This window comes from Anser cygnoides, chromosome 4 (genome assembly GCF_040182565.1).
Source record: "Anser cygnoides isolate HZ-2024a breed goose chromosome 4, Taihu_goose_T2T_genome, whole genome shotgun sequence".
Classification (NCBI taxonomy): Eukaryota; Metazoa; Chordata; class Aves; order Anseriformes; family Anatidae; genus Anser; species Anser cygnoides.
The window spans coordinates 16,572,094-16,593,272 of NC_089876.1; the positions used below are offsets into that span (position 1 = coordinate 16,572,094).

Here is a 21,179-nt window from a genome sequence, read left to right on the forward strand (position 1 = left end):
AGCTGGAAGCAACCCTAGGTGTGCTATGAGGCAGGAAGGATATACCACCACCCTTTATAAACTGCTGTGTGGCTTCTGCATGAAATTAAGTCGGATATGCTCCTATGGCCACTTTTTAAGACTTCCTGAGTCCTCTGACTATAGTAATGACTGAAAGAATAAAGGAGGGGTGATTTATTTTCTTCATGTTTTTCAGCCAGCTTGCTAGGCGATTTATTCATTTTACACCATACCTCAGAGGAAATTAAAGTAGCCCCAGAATTACTGGAAATATCAAACAGATTTAACGTTTATAATGTGCGGTGGGGGGTTACAAGTTTGGAATTGGGGGACCTAGTCAGAGGGGCTGCCCTTTGCCAGAAGCCTCCTCAAATGCCGGGCTGGCGGAAGTCGCAGCCGGATAGAGGCTGGAGATGGAGGTTCGTACCGGGAATGCCCTTTTTGCTGCCTTTTTTGTCTTTAATCCCTTATTTACGCATGCATTTTATTGTATTTTATTTTATATTTGCCGCCCCGGGCCGAGGTAACGCCCGGCCGGAGGAGGTACTCGCCACCCCCGAGCCTGAGGCGCCGGGGCGCAGGCGCGGGCCGTGAGGGGAGGCGGCCGCCATGGCGGGCGCGCTGGGCGCCATGTTCGGCAACCAGCCGCCGGGGCCGCCGCCGCCACCGCCGCCGGGACCTCCGGGGGGGCCCGGCCCTGCCGGCCTCATCCCGCCTCCGCCGGGGCCTCGCAACCCCAACAACACGCTCGTGGACGAGCTGGAAGCGTCCTTCGAGGTGAGGGGCGGGGCGGGACGGGGGGAGGCTGCGGCCGGCCGGGCGGCGCGACCTCCTCTCACGGCGGCGCTTGTCTCTCCTCAGGCCTGCTTCGCCTCGCTGGTGAGCCAGGACTACGTGAACGGCACCGACCAGGAGGAGATCCGCACCGGTGAGCGCCCGGCGGGGTCGGGGGGCTGCCCAGAGCAGGGCGCTAAGTTTGCAAAGGGCTGCCCCGTGCTGAGGCTTAGTGCGCCTCCTGCTTCTAGATACCTGTCCCTAAAATCCCTCATAGTACACCTAAAGGGTCTCTTTCTAGAAGATTCTCTAAAAGGTGGTTTTAGTAGCACGTATATGCAGGTAACCCTTGTCAGCCTGTAATGATGTTTTGGGAATCTGTTCTGTCTCTCCATTCTCGTGTTTTATGTTTAGGTGTTGATCAGTGCATCCAGAAATTCCTGGATGTTGCAAGGCAAACCGAGTGTTTTTTCCTACAAAAAAGACTGCAGTTGTCGGTCCAGAAACCTGAACAAGTAATTAAAGAGGTAGGCTTAAATTAATTTGTATGCTGTAATTAGTTTGACTATATCATGCTGCGCCAGGTAGGCTGTGTACCAGTACAGTTAGATCACCTCATTCACACTAAGTTTGGGTTTGTCAACGTGATGCTGTATCTTAAGTTGGTAAAACTTGGCTGTTAAGGTAGATCTTGCCACAGGCCTGGAGAAGCTGGATGCCTGCTGCTCTGGGGAGTATTGAAGCCTGAGGGCAAATGATGTTAATTCATCTGAAGAGATGCTGGAAGTAACGAGCTCTGAAATACACGACCTAGGCAAACAGAATGGAAAGCATTCGCAGTGCTTTCTCTCTTAAGTGCTTTTCCAGTGTTAGAATTCCTGTAAGACCAGCTTGAAAACTCAAGCTAAGAATTACATGCACTTTATTTGAGGTTCTTTATTATTCTTAGGAATACTATTTCCTTACTAATACGTGTTTTCTCATTTATAGGATGTGTCAGAGTTAAGAAATGAATTGCAGAGAAAAGAAGCATTAATTCAGAAGCATTTGAGTAAACTGCGACACTGGCAACAGGTCCTGGAAGACATCAGTGTACAACACAAAAAACCTGCAGAAATGCCTCAGGGTCCGTTAGCTTACCTAGAACAGGCGTCTGCTAATATTCCTGCTCCAATGAAGCAAACGTGATCTTTGAATTTACACAGTTAAATGTTTTGAATGATGCAAAGCAATGGTTTCATGTTTTTTGTATAAAGTAATTTGTACAATAAATATAATCAGTTAAGACAGAATTAAGTGAAATAAATTATCTTTTTGTTTTTTTCCAAAAAATACTTGAGAACTAAGTGTTTTGTGGTCCGGTAGCTATTCTTCAGTACCATTGTTGAAGTACCCTTTGAATTGTATCTAGTTCAGAAGAAGAGTGTGCTTTTTTGAAGTGGACTGTCCATCTCCACTGGGCTTTCACTCCCCTCATGAAGGCCTCTTGGGATATACAAACTTGATTCTTCTAGGGGGAAATGAAAATGCAAGATGTACCCTGGAGGTGGGGAACATAATACGCTCCCAGTGTTGCTTGTGCTGTCAGGCTGGTGTAAAGCTTATCCAAAATACCTAGCCCCAGATTAATAAAGACCACTCATTGTGGGTGTTGGGTCATCAGCACTGTTCCAGTCTACAGAAGCAGCTCCTACCAAGGTGCAGTATTTAGTAATATAAACAGCCAAAAAAAGGGTTTGGAGGTAGAGGTAACAAAGGAGTTCTGTCTCTGTATTACAAGGCAATGAGCTTAATTCATCCATTTAGCCAGGAAAACGATGTGTTAGAGGCTCCTTTTTGGGAACAGTGTTAAGAAATTAGGATATTGTGACTCTAGAAGCTAAAATTAGTGACTATATACTGAATTTACATGTTTTAAAAGATTTTTGGGCACAGTGGTTGAAAAATCTGATGAGAAACTTAGCCCTGTATATTTCTGATCTCACAATTGCCAAGGCACTCCTGAGTGTTACTGACTGTGCACCAGTTTACTATTCCCCTCTTAATTATGTGTATTAAAAATGTCTTTTTGCCAAATCTGATGTCATAGTCTCTTTCCAAATCCAGCAGTTTACCCCAGAAATAAATACATTATGACAACTGGGATAAAAGTACTGGCCTGTATTGTACCCATTCTGCCATCTTTTCGCCATGGGAGATGTACAGTGGCTGTTCGATAGTAAGCTCTTGCATCTGTTGGTACACCACTTGCTGGCTGTTGGATGTAAGAGGTGTTAGGATGGGCGTATGCCTCTGCATATATAAAATTTCTTACGTAGCTGGGGCCTAAACCGGGGTTCAAATCCTTCAGCAGTTGAATCAGAGCTACCCTATCTTAAAACACTAGGCTGCTGGTTGTGCGGTTCCCTTTCTTTCATGTTTGCTGAGGAACTACCTGAAAGTTAATTTCTTTATGGGTGCCTTCTTTTAAGAATAACACCTTTCCTTCCCAGCAATGAGCTGGTTGGCATGATTTCATAAATTTAGTCATCCACCTACTTTCCATTTCAGTGGGCATGAGAACAATATTGATCGTACAAAATTGCAAACATGCAGCTCCCATAAATCTGGAACCTCTGAGTGTATCAGTCTCACACTTTATCATAACACTATTTTGCAAAACATGGAAATCATTGGTTTACAAGCAAGTTTTAATGTCCATACTTACATATTATCCCGATTTATTAGGCTGATTGGTCGTTACATGTGTTGGAAGTGCACCAGGAAAACATGGCAATACTGACTATACAAAACGGTTTATTAAGCAAACCATGAAGTGTTTCTAAAACAGATGGCTATAAGCATGCTGATCTTGGTTGTATGTCACATGCTGTACAGCATAAAACAAATTTAACAAAAAAAAAACAACCCTTACAAATACAAAATTGCCTTACTATATGCAGAAATGATTTTAAGCAGCTGATGAAGCAAGTAGATAGCCTACAGGAAGTATGTAAGTAACGTCTTCAGTTGGGGTCCCTCTGACAGGACATCTCAGAGAACAAATTGCATATTTCATGTAATTGTGAAGTGGTACATTCTCTTGAATAAAAAGTCTTTTCACGTAACAAAATGCAGATTTTTTTTTTCACAGAGATTAATAAAAAATGCTTTTTACTGAAATCCATGCCTGTAATTTCATTTTAATTTGCTATAAGCACAGTTGTCCCTAATTATTTACTTGGAAACCATGTTGGATTTTTTTTCATAAATCATACATTGCATTATCATTCCCTAGGAGAAAACAGAAACAGCTTTTCTGGTAATTCTGAGGAGTAAGTAAACTTGCTTTAAAATGAAAAATATTTAGTAAACCATTCTTGATGCTGAGGGTCTTGGGTTTGGTCGTCTTTAGTTTGTGGTGGTTCATTGCCGTGTGTCCTGTCCAAATAAACAAACATTAGCATTGCTTACAATCTTACCAATATTTAACACTTATTTTCATGGAAAAACTTACAATCCAATGATTGGACCTGTGCTTAGATGAAGTGTGTGAAGGTGCCAGTGGCAACTTCTAGTGGGACATAGTGCTAGCCGGGTGACTGGACTAACAGCACTGTTAGTAAGTTGGAGGAGGGTGACAAAGGGCTAAGCAGCTATGGAGAAATGTTTGAACATAATTCCTGACATCTCAAAAATATGGATGCTTCAATAATGGGAAATACTGAAAATCAGAAAAGGGCAGCTGCAACTCATTCTTAAAAATATACAGTTTATGCATGAAAAAACATCAATAGAAATTTTATTTGGAACTGAATATTTTCTTAATATTGAGTGGCCTCTATAATTGATGCTATTACATAAACCCCGATTTTTCAGGATTCAGGATGTTGGGTTTTTTTAATCTATATTAATTTCACTTATAGTAGCAAATATGAGTTCATTTATAACTGTCTGTTTTAAAGGAATAAGTATCAGCCAATCTATCCTTAGTGCCCCTGTTTATTTCCCTTTAACATACAAATCTGATTTGCCTCGGCAGTCATCTAGTATGACACAGAATGCTTCTATCTTTAAGATGTAGGAATTGCCCAACTGGACCCCAGCCAGTGTCCTGTGTTACTGGCTTTGGCAGCAGGCAGCACCATCTGCCTTCCAGGAAAGAACTCTGCAGCATGCAGTGTACAGTCTAACTACTGCCCAACAGGACATAGGTGAGAAGACTGGCTTTTGTCCTGAAGTATAGTGCTACGTTTTGTTTTTTTTTTTATATATATATATATATATTTTTGGAAACTACTAAGCATTGTTTAAACAATAGCTTGTACATTTGAATAATAATAAAAAGCTTGTAAGAGAAAAAACACGATACACCAAGTTAGAAATCAAGAACAGCAAAAGATCTTGATGTGTGACATTGGAAGACCACTACGTATCTGCTAGTCAATTTTTAAGTCTCAAAATCCTTTGCCTAGGTTCATTCAAACATCTTCTAAAACAAAAATGTCATCTACATCATCCAAGTGCAAAGCAAGGAAACAAAAGTAAGAATGAAAATAATCCTTAATAGAATCACTGATATGTACGCAGAGTTTCAAGGCCAGGTTCACTATTAACCACATTGCTGTTCAAATATTTGCAGCTTCTCTCTTCTTCCTTTATATCTGCAGGGACTGCAACCACAAGCTCTGCTGGGCAGTGATTATAGCCTAATTCTGCAGTTAAGTCCTGTGTCTGTCTGCAGAAAGTTGGACACACAGAGCTTGCTGCAGGACAGGAACCTTACATCATTATTTATTTCCAAGTGTCTAATGTGTTTGAATGCCTACAAGATAAAGAATATTTATTCAGTTATCATCTTCCAAGTAAGTCACTTCAAAACGGACAAATACCTTGTGGCAGCACTGCTGTCGGAGGTCTGTGCTGGTGGAGAGCCCACTCCGAGGCAGCCAGGACTCCGGTCTAAGCTTGTAGACTTTGTTATTTGAGGAGCACTTCTTTTTGATCTCAAGTCACAGCTCAAAAGGCTCTTTGCGTAGGAAGCTAAATTTGGAACACTGACAACACGGCTGGGCACCTCCACCGGTCTCTTCTGCTGTTTTTTTATCATAACAGAAAGCTGCATTACATGCATATTTTTTCACACCTTATACTATAAAAACTCAACAATACTTCATTCCTAGACATCTTGTGAGGAGCACCCAAAAATGAAGGGTCCCATATTTTTCTATAGGTATTTAAAATAAATTCTCAGGTACACTGTGAGCATTCAGGGGTTAGGCAGTCCAATTAAAACAACCTGGGTGTTTGACCTTGAGGTTTCAGATATATCAAATCCAATAGATTTGCAGGGATACTCAGAGCTAAGTTAAGTGCTTTCCACCAGCATACTGTTTTTACTGTTTATATATAGTATCATACAAATGGAATGACCAGGGACAAATCCTGTGTTGCCCAAACCCAATTCATAATTTTGCTTGATGCATATGGTATCAAAATAACAACTCCCAATTACCTGCAGTCAATGGCTGTGCTTATTCCAATGGAAGACTGAGCTCATTGGGGGTCTACTGCTTTATATTTGCTTAAATACTTGTACCCATGTGCTTACATACTTCTACTGAATTTATGTTTTACTCAGCACCTCATTATAGGTTGGCTTCCTGGAGTTCTACTGAATAACAGTAGAAAATTAACAGGACCTTTATTGTCCTTGTCATCTGTATTATTCAAATAGCAACAAAACATCATGATTTGTGATTTTAATTGAATTGCCTATCTTACCTTTGTAGAAGGAGTCAAGCATCCTTGATTAGGGTTGAAAGAAAATGATCGATTCCTGTAAGATTCAGTGTTGGCTAAAAGTGAATGGTGAAATTTTCTTCCTTCCTGATGAAAAAGAAAATTACGTGTGCCTCTTTGGTACAGAAACATACATTTTTCAAAGAATTGCAGGGCAGAAAGAAAGTATTCATCAAAAGCAATGTGTGAAACACTGAATAGAACCTTCCAACAGATTCCAAAGTATCTATGTGTATGTAGAAGGAAATCTTACCACCAGCTGCTTAATAATCTCTTCTCTCTCACTTAGTTTATCTTGCAGACAGCTTATAAGTTGTATATCTTCTGCTCTGGACTCCTGCTTTCTTGTCTTTTCTTCTAATTCCTTAAGTCTGTGTGAAAGAAAGAATGCAGACCAGCAAAAACACTTCTTTAGGCCAGGTTCAAGAGACACCTGGGCTGTGCTCTTAAACTCCAAGCCTCGGAGATAGGGACATAGTAAGGACCCTCTGATAAAACAGGATGTTATAGAAAATAGAATATTGTGGAGTTCCAAAGCAAATTTTCTACCCACTGTATAATCCATCCCCTGGTGTAAAATGCTAACAAGCTTGCACATCATATTGCTAGTCTAATTTACTAAAGAGAAAAATCTCTGTCACCATATCTATGCATATCTGTATCCACCTGTTTTTTTTTCCTTACCAATAATCTTAGAATCTACAGCCTACTTCCAACCATACTTGATAAAGAGCTGAGAAATACTAATTTCCTACAACTTTCATGAAAAGAGAGGCTTGGATATACATGCTGCTTTAGTTTGTCCTCTAAGGCAAAACCTGTAGTTTTACTTTGGCTCTTTAAATGTCTTAATCAGGGAAAAAAAAAAAAAAGAGATCTAATCAGAACTTACACCTTCTTAGAGATGGTGTGGAAACATACATTTCTTTGACCTATGAAAAAACAACTCATTATTTCATCAGCCAAATTCATGAATTTTGCTGCTCAAGAAACTAAGTGCTATGAAGTTCATCTGCCATGTTGTTAAATTAATTACAGATACAAACCACTTTTTTTTTCTTTTTTTTTGGTGAGGGGAAACATTTTTGAGAGGAAGAAAAAAATCAATCTTACACTTTTGATTTAGTCTACCTCAGAATTCAGATATGAAGATAAAATTTACTGTCTGAATGTTTTGAGACCCTACTTACCTGCAAGTAGGGCTCTCTGCAGAGCTGTGCTGCACAGCTGGGATTTGAGGAAAAGACAATGTCATGACCAAGGACTGTTTGTGGGGGGCCTCTGCTGTAGAGCCTGAAGCACCACAGAACTACTTACCTCCAAAGAGGGCTGCAGAGTGCATTTATTTACATGATACAGTGGGGGCTGCAGTTTGGGAATATCCTGGGAAATTTGCAAGGGAGTAAGAATGAGCATCATCTCAAAGGTGCTGCTGCACTGAATAAAATTAAGTACAAAATGATGGATCAAGGTCTCTGGTATTATCTGTGACAAAGATGATTTTACATGCCATAAAATTGTAAGAGGTTAAGTGCAAGGTTTAATTTGTTACTGTAAATTGTATGTATAATGCTTTACTTTAAACAATATTCATAGATTATTACAATATATCCATGTCTTTCTGTGTTTGCAAAGGAAATACCTGAACACTTCTATTTCAGTGCTCATATTATTCTATCCATAAGCTATAAAAAAAATCATGCATAGTAGGAATAATAATTAAAAACAGAACTCACTGCTGGTATGAGTCACAGTTTATTTAAATGGCTTAGTTTCTAAGGAGAAAATCTTTGCTTGGAGATTTGCCTGCTGAAAGCAGGTAACATTTTTTTATTTCCGTCTGGTGATCTTGTTTCAGTATTGTCTACTTCTTGTTTATGCTTCATTTTGAGGTCTTCTACCACTAGCCTTTCATCAGTCTTAAAATATGTCTGAATTCTCACATTTTAACGCCTGTTTATTATGACTGATGAAAGCATGCAGTTTTCAGGTCTGTTACTGACAGCAAAGGTGGCTAACAGCACAGCTCTGGGCTTCTGCTTACTGATCTGACTTCAACACTTCGGTTGCAGTTGAGGCTGATCCACACTAACACTGAGAAAGAGTAAAATTATTTGGAGAAGAAGCCCTTGTCCTTCAACCGTCAGGAAGTGGGGGGCTATTTCATATGATGCTATCGGTATTCTATCTATGGTCAGCTTGTAGATAAATCTTAATGGACAAAGGTGGCAATAAAGTATTATAGGAACTCATACCAAGCAAAATTATTTTGGAATCTCTGGGATTTTAATAGGAGGCTCCGATGCTCTATTTCATCACCTCATAGCACCCCATCAGAAACAATAATGTCTACCACCGTTCTAAAAAAGTTTTTTCTTAAATGTGAATGTAGGAAATGTTATAGCAATGCCTTAGCTACAATGTTCATCTTTAACAGGCAATATATTTTGAAAAATACTGCTATATCATTAGCACCATCAACTGAAAAATAAAAAACGCCTGATATTTTTCAAGCCTAGCCATAACATAGCTTTCTGACACCAACCCCCAAAACAAAAGGCATTTATCGAAGAATCATTATCTTACTGCCTTTTGTTTGCTAATATTTTGTTACACAATGGAGAAACTTTTTCATTAACTCAATGCAAAGAACCCATCTTTTGTTTACTGACTGAAATAAAGATGTCAAACTCAGCAGATTAACAACTCTAATTTTCACAAAATGTATTCAGTTTACCTTTTCTTCTTCATCTTTTTTTTTTTTTTTTTATTTCATTTGTTCCTGAATGCTTCATTTGTTTCTGAAATGCTTCAAGAAAGGCCAAAACGCTCATGGAATATTTCTGCCCTTGAAATTAAGAGCACAGCCATGAGGGTGATTGATTTGGCACTCAGCACGAAAGAAGAGTAAGAGTGAAAACAGGGGATGAATCCCTGAGACGGATCCTTAAGGGTAGAATTAAACTCTCATTCAGAGGGAGAGTCCCTTCATTTTAGGATTTGTCCTCTCTTCCTGTAAAAAGAAACTTTTTATGCTCAGATCCTAATCCTTACAGAAGGTTTCTGTCCCAGAGGTAGAATTCCCAAAATTCAAGAGAATCGAAATGGAAGTGATTACTTCAAGCAGATTACTCATTACACTTACCTGGCAATAGTAGGAATATTAATTTTAAAAAATTGGTTAAAAAAATTTAACATGTGCAAATAGCAAGCCACAATTAGCTTCCAAATCAGAAACAGCTACATAGCATAAGACAAGGTTGTTGTTGTTACTGTAACAGTAAAAACTGTTATTTTTACGCGCTCCACAATTTAACTATTCCTTTACCCAAATTATTCATCCTACAAAAGCAAATCAAGAGCTGCAGGTTAATGTTCCAGATCACGCACGGGTTAATTTCATAGCAGCCTGTATCAGGTACCTAAGAACATTTGAGCTCTTTGGTTCTACCTCCTGTTATTTGAAGGATTTCTCCTTACATAATTTCCATTAATGCTTCTTTCTCAAATGCGTACTGCAGTAGAGCTACACCAGCTATCCCCCTGTAAAGATTATCCTCCAGCCTAGCAGCTTTACCATTTGAGGCCTTTTAGACCTCATCACTGACATGTGAATAATTCTTCTCTTCATGAACAGAAGCTCTAAATTCCTTCAAGGTAGCTGGAGGGCACTGATGAAACTCTCTGGTTTGCAATTCTTTCTGTTGATCTTGTTTCAAAAGCTTGAAATGAAAGTCACTTTTAAGTAACTCTCCAAAGAGTGCAAAGGAAAAAAAAAATGTTTCTTTCTCATTCTTTAAATATGCACTGACTGGTAGACAGCAACAGAATTACTCTGGCCACTCTGACAATCTTCAGAGAGACATATCCCTTGAGTGCTTTTCTCTAGACTATGTAGGATGTTATTTAAAGGACTCCTTTAAAGTTATACTCTTCAGAAATCCTTTTATATATACAGCTTGAGTAGTTAGGGCTATACATTCTACATGATCGCAGAAAAGAATTGAAAGTTACCCATGAGCCAGATCCCTCAACCTCCCTGCAAAGAGAATTTGTTAAGCATCATCATCCAGAAACTTCAAATGATTCAGTAGCCCTACAGATGTACTGGACAGTGAACCCCAATCTTGTCTCCCACATAAAAACTAAGTTCACCACTTTTTCTCTACAGACATGAGAAAACTGCTACTACAGCAATGCAACACATGCTCTGTGCCTGTGGCTACACTAAGAAGATGCAATCCACTTTCTACAGACAGCCAAAACTACAAGCCAGCTCACCAATTCCTGTGCCCTGATAGCATATTACAGCTCCAGGCTTCCATCAGCCCAGGCACTGTCAGTATCTGCTGTCACTGCCCTCACCCTGCAGTGCCAAGGTGGCTGCTATAGCCCTGGCAGAGTCCCACAGAGTATGTGTGGCACTTTCAAGTGTTCCCTTCAGAGTTAACAACCCTTTGGTTTCAGCTATACAGAGTGGGTTTAAAAAAATGACATTTATTCTTGGAGACTTTTTTTTTTTATTATTTTTAATAGCTCTTGGGTGAGTTTAAGGTTTGTCTTTTCCAAAGCTTTGAAATAAGGCTGATGTTATGCAGTTTTTCTCAGGTCATGCCTGTGGGGCTACACAGGACGTGTTTATTTGTGACACGTAACTGAACAGTTAGTTCAAATGCTATTATTGAGGCTGGAGAGAGGAATGTGATACTACTGCTTTTGCAAAACTCTCAGCATCTCCAACTAGACCTTAAGAACGGAGAGAATCTGACATCACATTTAGAACACCTCTAATGCTGGCGGTAAGAATAGACTCTCTGGATAGTACAGCGAATTGTGAATTTAAGGCAAACCTTTTGAGCTGTTTTTCCCTGTCCTGAAGCTGTGCAGCTTCTTGCTTCTGTGACTCCAACTCAGCACTGAGTAGTTCCATTGTGTCCTTCAAAAGTAAATTCTCTTTCTTGAGCTCAGAAATTTCACTCTGACATTTTTCCAGTTCATCGTGAAGAGATCTGATCTGGCTCTGGCTACTTCCTTCCTAAGAAAAAGGCCAAATTTAGTTATTCATAGTCTCTTATTATTAACCTTAAGATCAGAGAATCATAGAATGGTTTGGGTTGGAAGGGACCTTACAGACCATCCAGTTCCACCCCCCCTACCATAGGCAGGGATGCCACCCACCAGACAAGGTTGCCATCCAGTTTCTCTGGGCAACCTGTGCCAGTGCCTCACCACCCGCTGAGTGAAGAATTTCCTTCTAATAGCTAATCTAAATCTCCCTTCTTTTAGTTTAAAACCATCCCCCCTTGTCCTATCACTATCTGCCCGAGCAAAAAGTTGCTCTCCATCTTTTTTATAAGCCCCCCCTTTAACTACTAAAAAGCTGCAATGAGATCTCTCTGGGGCCTTCTCCTCTTCAGGCTGAGCATCCCCAGCTCTCTCAGCCTTTCTTCATAAGAGATCTGATCATCTTCATGGCCCTCTGGACCCGATCTAACAGATCCACATCCTTCTTGTGGTGGGGGTCCCTGAGCTAGATGCAGTACTCCAAGTGGGACCTCAAAGATCTCCCTGTACTTGCATGCATTGCTTTTGCATGAACTGATTTTTCAATTCTATGTGAAGTTCTAGGAGCAAGACAAAATCTGTGGTCATAATTTCCTAAACATACCTTATAGTCTCCATATTTTTTTGTAACATTCATTCATTACTTGTGCTTTTGATTACAATCTTTAAATGTTAAAAAAATCCTTCATTTTTTCCCCCATTTTATTTCCCCATTTCTAAGCTGATAAACAATGCTAATATTTAAGTGTGACATAACGGACGGAAACCTATTGCATTCCTGTGAGAGACTTTTATTATGTCTAGAGAGAGAAATGTGATACCACTTTCAGAAAACACCACAAGATAACGAAGTAGGAATTGGATTCTTGCCTGTTGCTTCTTCAGTGTCCTCACACTCTTCAGCTCCATTTGGAGCTCTTCTATTTGTTTTTTGAGATTAGTGCACGATGTCTGCTGCTCGGAAAGTTCCATCCTTAGAGATCCTAGTAACAACCAGACTGACAATCATTAGGGCAGTCGGAGGCCAGGTGGATCGGAGGTAGATACAGACAATGTAGATGAAAATATTAATACATTACATTTGCTTTGTCTCACAGCTCCTTTGCCATTAAATATTATAAACAGGAATAGAAAGAAAAAGGAACATGCATTCTCTCTGGTAAAAGCTAAACCTATTATAGTCAATGCCATTGAGCAACAGTAAGAAGATACAGAGCTACAACAGCGGTAACACAACATCATAATCAGAGAGGTAAAGTCTGTGTCAGCTGTTTTGCAAACTGAATCACGATAATTGCTTCTTCTAACCTTGGACTTTAATAGAGCAGCCCTGAGCTTCTCTGTTAAGTCTACTGATGTTTTATAAAAGGCCATAACACAATGCTGAGATTTCAGTTTGTGCTAACACACACTGCAACACTTAAATGAGGGAATCTGTCATATACTGCTACTGTTGTGTGGATTGGGTACAAGTTTCAAAATGGATCACGTACAAGGAGAAAGAAGTTTGTCTCTCTCATTCCTACAATTTTTCTTAAAGAAGCAGAACAGAATTTCTCTATTGAACATACTAACTTTAGAGAGCAACAAATCTTTCAAGTAAATTTGCATACTGAATAAAAAGCAAGAACAGAATGCAGCTTATATTTAAAATACTTTTGAATTATTCTTTCTTTTTTTATTTATAAAAGCCTCTTATAAATGAGCTTTAATAATCAGAGTTCAAGCCTGGAGATATTATGGGTTCTCATATTGCAGTGTTCTGGTAAGATCTGAACTATTTAGGGAACTTTCTAAACTGACCAAACAATATGTATGGAGCTACAGATCTCCACTGCTGAACTCTACCGACTTGAACCATATATAATAATTCCTCATATAGAAAAAAAAGGAAACCTATGTACTAACTACAATATTCCAGTTTAATACACTACCAGATGCATAGCTGTATGTTGCATACCAGCTGCTGACAGCTAAGAGCAAGGTTAACAAACAGTGCTAAGTGTGTATTGCTCAAATTTAGGGTATGGGAAAGGAGATTCACAAAGACCTGAGTTCCCAGAAGGTGACAACGAGGATGAATGGGATGAAAGTCAGGGCTTCTCAGCATATCATCAAGCAGTAGGAGCTGTGTATGACATGAGACATTATACCTAGCAATAGAGTTTGCTGCTTCTGTATCTGCTCGAGTTCATCATGTAATTCTTTCTTTGCTTTCTCTTCCAAGGTTTGCATTTCCAGCCTATGAGACTGATGTTGGATTTTGAAAGTCTCATTAAATTCCTTTTTCAAACGCTCTTCTGCTTCCTGTAAGCAAAGCACAACCCCAGAAAATAAAATAGTTGGAACCTGTTTATCACTTTGTTGTTTTACTCGTAACGCCTGGATGAATCTGGTCTTTCATTGCAAAACTTTTACTATTTTCATCATCACTTTACATGACACTTCACCAACACAAGAATAAAAATGACCTGAAGTTAAAAAATAAAACTTAACTTGGACAAGAGAAATTATTAGGTATCTTCCACTAGATTTGCTTTACATCATGAAATAATAGCAATGACACAGACATTTGACATTAGAAAGATATTTTATTATCCAACATACAAACCCCCCAGATTTGACCTGTATGACTATATTTATCACACTGTATCAAAAAAGACTCCTATCTTTTCTATAATTTTTCTTGGACAGAACTTCCACTGTCATGAGAAGTGCTCCTGATACACTGCCGAAATATTATAAATGATGGAGCACTTGCTATGTAGTGGCTCTGAAAATAACCCCCTACTGCCAGTTTCATTTCTACCAGCCTTCAGCTTGGTTTGTTAAAGCTGGGATTTTATTCTGAATATGTAGAAAAGATATTAAATTCTTCATCTTTTTTTTTTTTTTCCAAATATGTTTTAAAAGGAGGTTTTTCCTAATGTTTGCAATATCAGCAAGGACATTAGAACTCCATGCCATAATCACATGTAGGGTTTTTTTAAGCTCTTTTTTTTTTTTTCCTTGAACAGCTACTTTGTTGAGTACCTCAATATATTGCATTAACATTTAGTCACTGAAATAAATCCACTTGAACCTTTAAAAGCTTTGGTTATCTACTTACAGAATTGATTTCTTGAAGGTATCTAAGCCAATACACATCATTATACATGCATATTATAATTCTCTTAAAGTATTTATGTATAAATGAATAATGGATGAAAAAGAATAAAATAAAGTCCTTTTAATAGCATGCTTAGGAATTCCCTTGTATTTTTGAAACCAGAGCAGAGCTAGAAGAGCTTGTATTCATCTCAGTCTAACTGTATAGGGTAGGATACATTATTTTATGAAATACTTCATTCCACTGTGATCTCAGTTCAAATGTCAAAATTAAACAAAAAACTTGAAGATGTTGAGGTTTCAGTAATAACAGAACAATTCATTATGTGCAACAATAGCTACACATTATTAAGATGAAAGGTAATAACTAAGTTCATAATCAGTTTATCTTTAGTTTAGCCCACACAATTTATTTTTTTTAGCTAGTATCTCATAAACTGACCTTGAGTTCCTGTTTTTTGCTTTTCTCCAACATTTTTAAGACTTTTTGATGTGATGCCTCCAGTTGCAGTTTAACATTCTGGTTTTCTTTAATGGTGCTTTGAAGATCCTGCAAAAGCTTCTCTTTTTCTTTGTTGGACTGTAGATTATGCTTCTTCAGTGACTCCTTGAAATTATTTGCTTGTTGGTCTAATATTTGCTTCAGCTGAGCCACCTGCCAGAAAAGTAAGTCATAAGGATAGGATTAATGGCTACACTCACAATGGAGAGGAACTATGCAAATTTCAGTATATTTTATGAACTTGTGTTGCTCTATGAAAAATAGCAAGATGCTTGCTTCATGCAATGAGCCCTTTGTTTCAGTGAAGAATGGAGTTACGTGATTTTTTCTGTGGCAGGAGAGGTTTAGGTTGGATATTAGGAAAATTTCTTCACTGAAAGGGTTATGAAGCATTGGAACAGGCTGCCTAGGAACGTGGTTGAGTCACCATCTCTGGAGGTCTTCACAAGATGTGTAGATGTGGTGCTTAGGGACATGGTTTAATGGTAGACTTGGCAGTGCCTGTTTTATTTTCTCTTCAGAGCAACTAAGAGCCTGAAAACATTGTAAAAAAAGATGCTCCATTTGGTCTGTTGGTTGTTTACCATTTTGAGTAAAATATTTGGATCTGGTATTCACAGAATATTCACAGAATATCAGGTGAAGAGGATTTATTTCTGTATTAGGAAGATTCACGTGAAACACAAATGTTCACAGACTTCAGGTGATGTGGAGATAACTCAAAACCTGACTTGAACACACACACCTATCATCAGAACTACGTAACTTCTTACTGAGTCTGGTTTCTTTACCTCTTTTCTTTACAGCTACAAGAGAGGAAGTTACTGTTCCATTTTTGAGTATGTTTATGGCTGCACAGCTGCTGTTCCTATACACAAGTCAATATATTGTGTTCCTTCCATTTAAATAAAATTTGTCCTTTAGTTCAAATCCACAAATCATTTTTTTCTCCAGCTAATTGGTGGTGGCCGTTACTTATCATCACTGATCTTGTACTTCAGTTTCCCTCCGTACTCTCTCCATCAGTTTGCTCACAAAGAACCATACCAATATTAAAATTAATGTGGATTTCCTTTATTAGATGGGGTAGTGTGCTATATTTGAACTTCAAAGTTCCTTAGCCTTATTACTGATGTTTCACATGTTCTGAGATTTACAACACTATCTGTAATTTACACATGACAGAAGTCTGCAAGCAGAGATGAACCTCGTTAAAAAACTCTCTAATGGAGCTGCAAACTTGGGCAGCTGACTTTCTTCTACTTGGTGGTAAAACCAAGCGATCAATAAAACTTCCAGCTGAATCAATTCAAAGGAAACATTTTCGAATGTATATGTCAGAATAAAAACTTAAAATGTGTTTCCTTCAGACCAAATTCACTGTTTTAAGAAATTAAAAATAAATTATTTCCTCACTTGCAAGGAGAGAAATGGCTTTATTCACAGCACGCAAGGGAAGAAGAGATGGCAGAGATGGTTCTGCTGTGTGTGTTTGAGAGAGACAGCAAGCATTGAGGCACAGAAAAAACAAGAGCAAGGGAGTATGTGCATGTGCATTTGAAGGTAACTGGGACACTTACCCAAGTGATGAAGGCCTGGGTTGACCAATTACAAGTTAATACATAAGTGAAGAAGTAGCAACAGGAGACAGTAGTATCTTATAACCCAGTGACAAGGAAACTCTTTAAATGGTGAGAAAGCTGGCAGAAGCAAAAAAAAAAAATGAAGCCCAGGTCTCTCACACTTCATGGGAACGCTAGCTTGGTAGGTAAGAAAACAACAATAACACCCCGTGTTATGTGAATCAAGACTTTTATCTTGTTCTTTTTTAAGTGCCAGAAAATGAAAGGTTAGTTTTACCATCTCTCAAACGGTTTCAAACCAACTTGGTACATATCACTGAAGCTATGCAACCAAATTGATTTGAATTAGCCAATTTGAAAAAGCATCTAGCACCAGATGCCCCAAACTGTGAATTTAATCGAGCTAATCTTCCAGTCATTTCTTGGCCTTTTCCTTTGTGTCATCCAAATAAACACAACTAGCTGTCTGAACAAACAAGTGAAGAATATACCGGGCAAGTATAAGGCTGTGCATGCCATTACAGTTGGCTTGCCTTCTGACTTCTGCTTTGATTATTTTAATTCACTGTGCTTCCAAGCACTATGAATATTTGAAGCCTAGCTAATGTCTGCTCTCCCTTTCTTTTATTTGTTGTATGTAAGTGTAAAATCTCAAAGGCAGGATCTAAAGTTGGAATCAGAGAGAATATTTTGACTTCCTGTATCTTTTAAGTAGAAAGATCTGAGTTTCTCAATGCATTGCTAGGGGATGAATTTATATAAAAGACTTAAAACTGCCTTTTGATGTATTATAGAAGAGTCACCGCATTTGAGAGTTTGTTCAGACAGTGAAAATAAGGTGCCTGAACACTACAGGGTTTTACTCATACTATGATGCTATTACATCAAAACACTAACACAGCATAAAAACTAACAATGAAATGAAATGTTATTATATTGTAGTCTTTAGGCTTATTTCACAGTTACTTCAGTTAAGTTCACAGTTAAATGCCTTCCTAAACTTATGGCAACTCCTGACTGGAGGGACAGGTGCAAACATAATAGTCACACCTCTACTGCTGCTATCATTATTTGGTGGTGCCTCCAAGACCATGATCAAGGTTCTGGGCATTACTGTGTTAGCACCGTTCACAGATATATCACAAAGGGATTCCTGCCCTTCCATTTTATGTACCTTGTAATTCCAGAATAGTCTCTGGCACACATGCTGAAGAGATCCTGGAGTGCCTAAGCAAGAGACTGAAGGACTCTCATGAATTAGCAGTCAACCTACACAGCTGTCTTTCCTTCCATGGCACCAAACAGGTGCAAATCTAGCTTATTTATTCAGAAATATCTCAATAATAAGGAAATACTGTCATTTTGAAGTGCATCCCCAGAGAGAACAAATTATCATGATTCTGTCTACTCTGCACAGTGTTCTAGCTATGTCAGCCCAACCAAAAATAAGCCCTATGCAGCCAAGAAAGCTATTTTTAGATGTGAAATCGTATCCAGGTTAGAACTGGATTAGTAACAGCACATTGCCTAACCTTTGAGGCGGAAGCTCTGGGCTGAGCCATTGCAAAGTTCCCAGCTGGGAATCATGTCCTCAGTGAAACATAATGTTGTACAGTAAGTGGTGTTTTCTTGGCTGTGAATGGTCAAATATTTATAGAAGTAAAGTATTATAAGTTGAAATTACAGCACTTCCCTGGCAAAACTGCCAAGCAACTGGTTCAGAAAATAACCCAGGGCATACCAAGAACAATGCAGAGTTTCTCTTCAGAAGAACCATTTCCATCTTCACCCTTTTACAAGCACTGTAAGATATATTGAAATGTTTCTTAGTGTTCTGTTGATACTTACCATGGTATTGTGAATATAATATATGACATGATATATGCTAAACATAGGTTTCTTTCCTATTTTTCTGGCCTGAATGTGTGACTTCAAGAAGAGTAATTTGCTGGCTCATTGCTTTAATTCTTGCATCTGCAAAACCCGAACAATAACTGCTTCACAACGTAAGCCTTTTGATTTCTTTGAGACCTTCCAATGGAATATACCAGCTGCATATAAATATGCAATATTATCAGGTTGGACAGTATCCCTCTCTTCCCATCATACCTCAGAATGAGTATAACTTTCAGGCACTACACAGCAATGCCAGCAGTTTTCAGCTTTGAATAGCCTAAGATATTTTTATGGAAATATGTACATTAAGGGGAATTAGAAAAAGAATACAGATGACTGATTTCTAAGAACCCACATGTTGCATTAGGTGCAAGGAAGACACTCTGGATAGGCCAACACAAGTTGGATTGACCTGAAACGCTCTCAGTGAAGAAAACTGTAGAAAACAGTGTTATACACAAATGTGTAATAAAACCTAAAACCAGGATTTAGCTAGAAATTTTAAGAACATTAAGAACTACACTTAAATTCTGTATTTCTAACACTGAGAAATGGACAGAATGTCAGAATGCAACTGTTTGATACCAGAAAGTATAAATCTGTTTTACAAGAGAAATAAAAGGGAAAAGACCATACTGCATTCAGAACTAGCACAGCTACTACAGCTTGAATGGACAAAAAAGCAGGTGTTATATAGCAAATGACCACAACTCATGCCCCGATTGCTGAAATATACCACACCAAGCAGTACTAATAGCAAGGGAAAGTGAAAACAGGAGGAGATATGACATCTTACTTAGGCCCCCAGTGAGCCTACCTGTCCTTTCTCTGTCTTTGAACACTAAAAGAGAGCTTATTATGACCACTCAGAGTCCACAAATGCCAGCTGAGAAAGATCTAGGGTTTCATCTTTTGCAGAGCTGTTCCCATGCAAGCACCTACTGAGCTTGCAAGAAGTGAAACTGGTTAGAAGCACTGAAGATACAAAGTGATGGAAATTATAGACAGTCAGAAGAACTGTGGCTATCTCTAATTCACTAGTACAACAGTGTCAGCTACCTAATTCCTGTTGCTGTCCATTACTTTTTCTTGAATTAGACTGAAGAAATTTTGTATTTGGGGAATATTCTGATTTCATTTTGTAAAAATTTGGCTCCTCAAAACCTTGATTGTCAGGGAAAAAAAAAAAAGATGACAAGTCCTTATGATGAAACATATGCATCCACTTATAATCTTCCAGAATGGACAATCACAAATCATTTTATTGCTGAAAAAGCCAACAAATGTAATGATATATTTGGGATAGAAAAATAAATGCAGCACTGAGCATCAACAGAACTTTTCACTAGGGTAATGAATTCAGTTCTCTTAAAGCATTTACTTTACAGCTTATCTACAAGATAAAAGCATCAAAACGTTCACAAGCAAAACCTTCACATGAGAACACTGAAGAAAAAGAAATATCCTGAGCATAAGATTTTAAAGCAGGTAATATTTGCCTAAGAAAACTGAACAACGCTCCAGGGGAACACCTGAGGCAGAAAACATATATTCACAGTTGTGAGGAATTTTAAAGGTGCACTCTACCTCGTTAAGTAATTGCCTTGCAGCAGTTCTGCTTTGTTTTGACAGAAATTTATTTATCTAACCTGAAGGCATGGATTTTCAAATCATGACACTTTATTAAAATTTTGCAAGATGTAGTAATCTGGAAAACGTGCATCACTCGGCCTTCAACTACCTATACATACAGCTGTTAATGGATAATCTAATACTAAACCATCTCAGGTATTTATTTCCAGATTAATCCATGTTAGCAGATTTGCATTGTGACTTAGATGTAACTGGAGCAAGGAACGCTATATAAGCCGTGTCATCCTCAAAGCTGCTTTGGGGTCACAATAGTTTCCCTATTTCATTTTTGATCTTGAGGACATGCAGACATAGCTAATGACTCATATATAAAATACTGTGCATTCCAAACTGCATCAGTTACTTTATCAAGCAGACAGAACAGAAACAGTGATCTATCTATTCAACCTGTTTTCCATTCAATTCTCTTGCTCAAGGAAGCAAACAAGAAAGCCCTTTTACATGTCTATACAAAAAAAAAAAATATATCAGAAAGTGAGGAATATTCTAAGCCCATATAGCCCCGTATGGGGTTTAATTTGGGGGTTTCATTTTCAGATGAAAGGAAAAAATGAAGTGCCTTCTTATTACTGAGTTACATATATGCCCAGCTTACCTCAAGTGAAGAGTTTTGAAGTTTCACAGTTAGGGCTTCTTTCTCTTTCTCTAGTTGCTTTATTTCATGCTCAGAGGTTTTTTTAAATTCATCTAGCTGTGTCTGGAGCTCCTAAAGTTAAAAAAAAAAAGGGGGGGGGGAAGGAAAGAAAAGAAGAGAGCATGCAATAGCTGGGACAAAATAGGCAGCATGAAAATAAATTACTTAAGATTTCCTTAATACT

The 21,179-nt window shown here is 38.4% G+C and overlaps 2 protein-coding genes across 4 annotated transcripts in view; one reads left to right on the forward strand and one right to left on the reverse strand.

The window, feature by feature from the left end:
• The first annotated feature begins 572 nt into the window (after window positions 1–572).
• Window positions 573–2,066, forward strand: MED28 (mediator complex subunit 28). The gene is made up of 4 exons (XM_048046128.2): window positions 573–777; window positions 862–928; window positions 1,189–1,301; window positions 1,765–2,066. The coding sequence occupies exons 1-4, from the start codon at window positions 610–612 to the stop codon at window positions 1,960–1,962; spliced, it is 546 nt and encodes a 181-aa protein (XP_047902085.1). The 5' UTR covers window positions 573–609; the 3' UTR covers window positions 1,963–2,066.
• Window positions 2,067–3,390: 1,324 nt separating this feature from the next.
• Window positions 3,391–21,179, reverse strand: part of FAM184B (family with sequence similarity 184 member B) — a 39,421-nt gene continuing 21,632 nt past the window's right edge. Inside the window, exons 4-12 of one of the 3 annotated variants that reach the window (XM_048046111.2) lie at window positions 20,957–21,067; window positions 15,170–15,382; window positions 13,773–13,926; window positions 12,490–12,617; window positions 11,406–11,590; window positions 6,809–6,926; window positions 6,538–6,642; window positions 5,646–5,845; window positions 3,391–4,194 (exon numbers count right to left, since the gene is read on the reverse strand). In XM_048046111.2, coding sequence (XP_047902068.2) covers window positions 4,104–4,194; window positions 5,646–5,845; window positions 6,538–6,642; window positions 6,809–6,926; window positions 11,406–11,590; window positions 12,490–12,617; window positions 13,773–13,926; window positions 15,170–15,382; window positions 20,957–21,067 — 1,305 coding nt within the window. In that variant the 3' untranslated portion in view covers window positions 3,391–4,103. Of the gene's footprint in view, window positions 4,195–5,645; window positions 5,849–6,537; window positions 6,643–6,808; window positions 6,927–11,405; window positions 11,591–12,489; window positions 12,618–13,772; window positions 13,927–15,169; window positions 15,383–20,956; window positions 21,068–21,179 lie in introns of all 3 variants that reach the window. The other 2 variants (XM_013180435.3, XM_013180444.3) reach the window with 2 other exon arrangements.

Bases quoted from the DNA above. Each gene is read 5' to 3' on its own strand.
- MED28 (XM_048046128.2), top strand. From the start codon at position 610: ATGGCGGGCGCGCTGGGCGCCATGTTCGGCAACCAGCCGCCGGGGCCG. The intron at 778-861 runs GTGAGGGGCGGG...GTCTCTCCTCAG, and splicing joins AGCTGGAAGCGTCCTTCGAG to GCCTGCTTCGCCTCGCTGGT. The intron at 1,302-1,764 runs GTAGGCTTAAAT...TCTCATTTATAG, and splicing joins CTGAACAAGTAATTAAAGAG to GATGTGTCAGAGTTAAGAAA.